The 7,482-nt window shown below is 43.7% G+C and overlaps 3 protein-coding genes across 3 annotated transcripts; 1 reads left to right on the forward strand and 2 right to left on the reverse strand.

Moving 5' to 3' along the window:
* Positions 1-269: 269 nt before the first annotated feature.
* On the reverse strand, positions 270-1,364 carry CCR75_004157 (uncharacterized protein). Its single transcript, XM_067962247.1, has 2 exons — positions 920-1,364; positions 270-852 (listed from the first exon to the last, which is right to left on the reverse strand). The coding sequence occupies exons 1-2, from the start codon at positions 1,262-1,264 to the stop codon at positions 526-528; spliced, it is 672 nt and encodes a 223-aa protein (XP_067818413.1). The 5' UTR covers positions 1,265-1,364; the 3' UTR covers positions 270-525.
* Positions 1,365-1,472: 108 nt separating this feature from the next.
* CCR75_004158 (uncharacterized protein) lies at positions 1,473-2,075 on the forward strand (the record flags this gene model as incomplete). Its single annotated transcript, XM_067962248.1, has 1 exon — positions 1,473-2,075. One exon carries the CDS (start codon positions 1,473-1,475, stop codon positions 2,073-2,075), a length of 603 nt encoding a protein of 200 aa, XP_067818411.1.
* A 1,114-nt stretch (positions 2,076-3,189) lies between these two features.
* Positions 3,190-7,482, reverse strand: CCR75_004159 (uncharacterized protein; the record flags this gene model as incomplete). Its single annotated transcript, XM_067962249.1, has 1 exon — positions 3,190-7,482. One exon carries the CDS (start codon positions 7,480-7,482, stop codon positions 3,190-3,192), a length of 4,293 nt encoding a protein of 1,430 aa, XP_067818410.1.

Below are 7,482 nucleotides of genomic sequence, written 5' to 3' on the forward strand. Positions count from 1 at the left end.
CTTCTCATTTACTACCTCAACTACCAGCAAAAAAGATTTCCTCGCTTTAAAAATGGGACTCTTGCAAATTTTCGCAACATTAATCGACTATGGTTACCTCAGCGGCTCTTCTCCACCACTGCTTGTTTTATTACTAAACGTATGAGTCATGTAGCTTTTCCAAGTTTTCCTAGTGCGTTTATTTCTTGGTGATTATCGCTTCTATGCAAACTGTTTATGCTACTTCTATCAGGTGATAGCTTTTGCGTTCCAGTGTCAACCACTTTAAGTATTATCGAAAAAGTTTATTTAATAGCTGATACATAGGAACAGAGTTGCTGATACTATTTTTATCCTAAAATGAAATTCACACCGCAATTTGGAATGATTTTCATAAAAATCTTTCGTTTGCGCCCCCCTATAAAAGTGTTAGTTCTAAATATCCCGCCTTTGAGAAATCGGCAAAATATTTGATAAACATTAATGTAGATCTCTTGTCCTTATAATTTCAGCCAATTATGCTGTAACACTTTCTGCATACATCGCTTATGACAGCCAGTATGCCGCAAAAGTGGCAACTATAGCAACACTGCCAATAAGGTACACAGTACTGGACCAGTCCTCAATTGTTCCTGCGTTCTCGGGCCCAGATGCAGTCTTTGTGCTCGCAAAAGATGGTGCAACTAATCCATTAACACTTGATTGCCGCAGTAATTCTTGATTTTTTTCCCGTTCTTCCTGCAAAGCAACTAGATCTGGAAACAGCTTCCGGAACGTCGCGTTTGAGCAATTGGTCTCCAGCGAAGCCATTGCATACTTTCGTTTTTGTCCATCTGTAGTACTAATACTTCCCAAAGTTGTTTGGTTCTCCAACTATATACAAAGATAGCCATTAGCTCTACATGTATACGAATACATCCGCCCGCAAGGTTCGCCCTACCATAAACGAGTAGAGGCCCGTGAGAATTGAGCTCACAGACCACATGGGGTTCCACGTCTCCGGATGAAAGTCAGACATACTTAGACACAATCGCTGATTGGTCTTAAAACGTCCATTAGGCGTGATCATCATGACAGACGGAGGTTTCATGGGGTATTCAGGTGGGAACTTGAGCTTCCCGTGGTAGAATCCACCCTCGTAAGGAGATCCTGTGGTGCCTGTGATGACGTAGTGCCATTCAAGAATGTTCGTTTCTAAAGGCACTGCCTGGATGTATTCCACTGGCTTGCGCTGCATGGCCAAATACTCCTTGCGCAAGCGCTTCGTTGCCATCACCGACGCCATATTTGCACACCGACACACGTATACTTTGGTGTATACTTTAAGTAACAGTGACGAAATGTAATGATGGTGACAAACGTTGTTTAACCACAATCAAATATAATTAACTAGAGGTCAAGCTAATTAAAGTAATTTGTAAGGTCTGTCCGCCATTATCAGAAATTAGCGTGATGGGGCAGTTAGTGTGTGCATTTTCTATTTTCTTGACGTGATGGAAGCTGACCACAACCGACTAAATGCCGTCAAAGCATTACATTTGTGGCATCGCTGTGACAAGATGTCGGACTTTACCGATGATGAAGACCGACAACTTGTCCAGTTGGCGCACCTGTTCTCTCGCAAGGGCCGACAGATTTTATGGGGAACACTTACACAACGAATGAAAGGAACGACGAAGTCTAAAGAGGCGCTTCGACAGCGGCTTAAAACTTTAAAGCGCACTTACGGACGCAACTTGGAAGATTTTCCGGAATGGTTTTTTAAACAATCTTTGCATGCACAAAAAAGTTCTCAGCTGTTGCGTAAGTCACGTCATTCGACTATTGATGTTACGACGTCAAATCCTCGAAAGAGCGAATCGAAGTCAATAAAAGAAGCACGACGATACAAAAAGCGACCGTGTGTAAAATACGAACCCAAGACGAGCATTATTTATGCCAAACACTTGCCGAAGCGTGAGAAACCGACGAGACGCAATGTCACGCCACGATTCCGAAATTTTGGGCCTACAATAAAAAGTGAACCCCTAGCTTCACTTCTAATGCTTGCGTCTGTAGCTTGCACTGCTATTCACGTTAATGAAGTTAATGGATAGTCTTTACTTTTGTATGAAGAAGATGAAAGGTTTAATTATCGAGGTAATTTACATGCTTCGCAGATTTTGGCACGGAATCAACTCGACGATTGCTACAGGTCCGGTTTACTTTTTGCTGATATTTTAATTCCTAAACTTCTATGAGTGCTTGTTGAGGCTTTTTATTCCTGCTCTGAAAAGAGCAAGGCTAAACGCAATCTCTTGATAAACTTAAAGAATGTATATTTAGTTTTTATTGATACAAAATTTGAAAAACCCAAAATTTCAAGTATTGATGCTCGTCGCCTAAATTGTTGGGGTTCGGGTTTGTCTGTGCTTAGGTAGATAATTCATTTCTGACTTCTGGGAAGGCAAGTTTTTTTGATTCCAATCACGTTTCCTCCCGTCTAAACATCGTCGAGTTTTCGCTCGGGTGCTCCGACGGCTCATCCTCGTTCGTAGCAGCATTTGACGAGTGGTGGGCAATACGGGACGCGAACTGCAACGTGACACCTCGATTCTACAGCCCCCTGCTTCTACGTTAAAAAAGTATTCGTGTCATATGTCAATACTGCTATTTCTTGTCAAATATCCCTCCAATTGGTGGTGTAATTGCACGAACAGTGGCTAACAAATTCTTCAAGTTCAAATGAAATTATTAGATTAATAATTTTGCCTATTTGAATTCCCATACTAATTACACCTGTTTAAATCTCCATAGTAATTTTTCCTGTTTGATTCCCGATACTAGTTTTTCCTGTTTAAATTCCTATACTAATATCATTGTTTAAATCTCTATACTAATTGTGTCGATTTAAATTCGCATACTAATGGTAATGCAATTAAGCGAGACGGCGTAGATGCCAATCACCTGCTCCTAAACAGCTCCCTACAGTCTGCATCTAAACCATCGATAATTATTTGTTCTTTATCCGGCGTAACTGTCACTTATGTATACTTGCAGAGTGTCCTCTACAGTAAGCCTTACAATGTCCGAATACCCTTGGCAAAGCAAGTTATGGCTACTTTGGAGCATTCTACATTCAGTCTTGTATCAAATTTGCCGGCCTCAAATACTTTTAATTACCGAAACTGCATCTTGCTAATTTCTAATTATAAGGACACGCTACATAAATTAAGCTGCAGCATACATTCCCTCACTTTTAAGCAAGATGCTAATAGCAGTCACCAACTCGCTCTGTGCAATGTCAACCGTTGGGTTGGCAATTTTCTCCATCAGCAAGTGGTCGAGATGCTGCCGAATCGATTTAATTAGCACACCAATCCGCGCAACAGCATGAAAGTGAATCATATCATCCAAAACAAGCAAATTCTTCTCGTGAAGGACTTCCAATTGACCTCCAAATAGCAACAACGCATACGAATTCACCATCGTGCTCTCCCGAATAAAAACCTTGGACGTTTGCACCAATTCCGTGTATACAAGCCACGGCGAATCGTACTTGTTTTGCGTAAAATTACACGACGACGGATGAAGAAACACACGTTCACGGTGCCGTGGATCTGAACCGGACGGAACAAAGTACCGAATCGCTTGAGCATTGTAATCCTTTTCAATCACCCCATGAGCTGCTTGGAAAAACTTTTGCTCAGGGTACACAACTTGTGCCACATTGGCATACAAACCCGCACACAACGCGGCTTTAATAATACGCGGTGCCGTGGCATTTTCATTCAATTGATTAGCACTCGTAGCATCATAGAATCCAATTGTTGCGAGTTGTTGCAAATACTGCTGCTGAAGCTCTACAATCGACTCCATGGAATCGTACAAAAGCCCACCGTCACGACAGAATCCTCGCTGAAGCTTTTGTCCACGCAATCGCGCATACTCTTCAACGATTTTCCACAAGAGTAAATGATCACTCTTCCACGATCCTCCTACTTTTTTCTTCAGTGCATCTTGCTTTGCACGCAAATTCGGTTCCGACATACTCATGACAAACGGACTTCGACTTGATATACAAGCAGCAATGATCGCCACGGGTTCAATACAGCGCAATATCGATCCATACACGAGGAATTTGCCGATACGAGCGTCTAATGGTAACATCGCGAGATGGTTCCCCAAGGGCGTCAAAACAACGCGCTCAGTACACAAATCTTCGGTATGCGAGCCACTACTGTTATCATCCACCATGTCCATTCTTTGAAAAGCTGAAATATCAACAAGTGCTTGAATCGCAGCATCAATCGCATCGTCACAAGGCGGTTCAATTGCTTTGGATAGAAATCCTTTGATCGATCCAAGATTCAATGTCTTGACCTGTAAACACACTTGTTCCAACGACACGCGGTGAATCTCCGCTGACAATTGAGCTTCCAGGACCGCAAATCGCTCGCGCGAAAACAATCGATAGCACGTGCCAGCTTGCACGCGTCCAGCACGGCCTTTACGCTGGTCACAAGCTGCACGCGATGCCCAGCAGTCCAAGAGCTGCGAACGACGAGAGCGGTGATCATATACCATTTCTTTGACTTTTCCAGAATCAATCACAGCTGTAATGTCGTTAATAGTAATCGACGTCTCGGCAATATTCGTGCTAACAATCACCTTACTCTTGCCCGTAGGAGGCGATTGAAACACCTTTGCTTGGTCCGATCCAGAGAGTGAACCATGCAACGGAAGAGCCCAGATCTTTGACGAAAGCATCTCGTCTCCATGCGTTAACATCTGAATAAGTCGTTTGATTTCAGCCGTACCCGGCAAGAAAATGAGGATTGCTCCGTGTGTACGTGACTTTGTCGTCACAAGATACTGCACTAAATGAACGATTAAATCGTAATCCAATTGGGTATCGTCAATATGCGCCGCAAGCTCTCGAAACGTCATTTCGAACGGAGCCTTTTTTTCGTGTGTATCTCCATTGACTTTCTTGACTTTCTTGGCTTTTAACAAGTGCGTTGGTGCTTTATATTGAGTGTCCTCTAAAATGGTATCGATAAAATGAATTGCCACTGGATACGTAAATCCTGGAATCGTAACGACCGGACAAGGCGACGTCTTCTTTGACGTAAAGTACGTGACAAACAAGTCGGCGTTCATGGTCGCACTCATTAAAATCACACGCATCGCTGGTCGTTGCGGCAACAAGTCACGAAGGATCGATAATAAGAAATCCGTATCGACATTACGTTCATGAACTTCGTCCACAATTACGTGCGAAATGTCTGCGAGTTGTCGGTCATGAAGCAGTCGTCGAAGAAGAACCCCCGTGGTGCAGAACAAAAGGCGCGTATGGGACGATTTTTTCGCCTCCATACGAATTTGATACCCCACGACGTCCCCAATTGCCTCACAACGCTCTTGAGCAACACGTGTGGCCACACCAAGCGCAGCAATTCGACGTGGTTGCGTACATATGATGCTACACTCCCCGCCCACACCACGAGTAATATAGTCGTCTAGAATAAATTGTGGAATCTGCGTCGTCTTGCCACAGCCTGTAGCTCCACAAACAAGCACGACTTGATTGTTTTGGACACATTCAATTACTTGAAACGCTTCTTTGGCCGCAGGAAGCTTTGCTCTAGTAGCCAGCATTTGCGTATACAGTTGCTGACGATCTTTCGCGTTTCGTAATTGTAGCAATTTACCACTTATTTTACGCGTATGTTCCATATCAACGCGCTTTGATATTGACTTTGTAGCAAGTTTCTTGAATTGCCGCTCCTTGTTTCTCGGTAGAATTGACTTCTTCGGTACTGCTTCGACAATTGTATCGAATTCACTAATTCTAGGAGCAACAATTGGTTTGATAAGTCGAATTCTGGGTAAACTTGTTGCCAATCGCTTTGCGTCTTGAAAATAGGCATCAATAGCAACGACAATGTCATAAAGCATTGGATCTCCCAACATCCTCGCACAACTTTGGAGTGCTTTCCCACACGCAGCAAGCAAATGAGGCTCATGGAGCAGCTCAGTCGACGTTAAAGCTACAAGCGGGAACTCGAACGGATACATTGACGTTCGTGATAAACAAATAAAGAGTCGAAGCGAGTCGGAGACTTTAAATTCCAGTAGCTGCGACTTGAAGACATCGTCTAACACTGTAATCTGAAGTTTGTCGTCATAAATCGACTCGAGTGCCATGAGTTCGTCTTGACGCTGTTCAAAGAGCAATTCCATTGCTTCTATTGGTTCGACCCTGGTTTTTAAGCCAAAATAACTTTGAACGTATGGAAACAGCATTTCTAAAAGCGCAAACAGTGTTTTCAATGTAGGCGTCTTGAATTCTTCTTCACACAACGCAAAATGTTCCTCGACAAAGGCCGTGGCAACAGAAACAGCGTCTTGACGATCATAGCCAAACTTCATTAAACGCTGTACGAAAACAGTTGTCCGAGACGTTTGAAATGAAGTCAAGACCACATCCAGTTGCGAGCCTTCAGGGTTAAACGCCATTGGCAATTCTCCTTCTGGAATATGTAAACAAAGCCAGTCTAAAAGAGCCACCATTGGCGCTTCGTCACTTGTGCTAGTAGCATTGCAATTATCCAATGCCTTTTGTATTTGCGAGGCCGTAAATCCCATTCCTTTCAATCGTTGTCGTGTCTTTTCTCGATCTCCTTGTTCCATTTCTTCTTGTTGATTTTCATCAACCCTTGTGGCCATTTGCATCGTCTTCTTTCCAAGCTCTTCTTCATTTAATAGACGTAAAACATTTTCAATAAGTTCACGACACTGCACACTCATCATGACAGATTTCGGTCGATTCGCTCGATCTCGATTGTCTCTAGCGCGTTGTTTTTTGTTTTTGGCTTGCATTTGGGCGAGTTTCGCCGATTCAAATGCCTTGTGAGACGCAAATTGTCGATCCATTGTCAGTTTCACGGTTTTTTCGCTACTGTTAGCCTTCTTAGTAATCTCCTCCGTTTCTGTGCCCCATATATCCAAAGTCGGAAGCGTAATAGTCTCCATCATCGTCTCTTTCTCCACCCTAGGCGTCAAATTCTCTTGTTGTTTATCACTGTTTCGATTCACAATTGTCTTGGCTTCTACTTTCTCCTGAGAGTCTAAAGACAGCCACAAACTTCGGTACGGATCTGGCAACTTTCTTTCGTGTGGACGCAGAGGCTCCACGTGTTTCAGTGCAAGCAGCGCAGCGCAGTGTTTCGCATCGTCTTGAGTATCAAATTCCTGCTCGGGACAGAAACTCAGATCTTTGCTGCTGTCTTTGACGTCGGGTAAGACGCAACGCATGCGGAATTTGGCTGCGTCTTTGCTACGCGCGCGCGCGTAAAAAGCGTTGCGGCGTTTCTTCGAGTGGCAAAACTCTTGCAGCAATTGCATTGGGGTGCGTTGCCACTCTTTGCACATGACACCTTGACGGATTGTATCTTCTTTAGACACACTTACGGTGCCAGCACCGCGCTGGCGATGGCCGGGTTGACGCTGACGCACCAT

The sequence above is a fragment of the Bremia lactucae genome, linkage group LG9 (genome assembly GCF_004359215.1).
Source record: "Bremia lactucae strain SF5 linkage group LG9, whole genome shotgun sequence".
NCBI lineage: Eukaryota > Oomycota > Peronosporomycetes > Peronosporales > Peronosporaceae > Bremia > Bremia lactucae.

What these genes read in the sequence shown, in the direction of transcription:
- CCR75_004157 (XM_067962247.1), bottom strand. Translation starts at nt 1,264, where the DNA reads ATGGCGTCGGTGATGGCAACGAAGCGCTTGCGCAAGGAGTATTTGGCC. An exon ending in CGGGCCTCTACTCGTTTATG is followed by an intron (nt 853 to 919) that starts GTAGGGCGAACC and finishes CTTTGTATATAG; the next exon opens with TTGGAGAACCAAACAACTTT.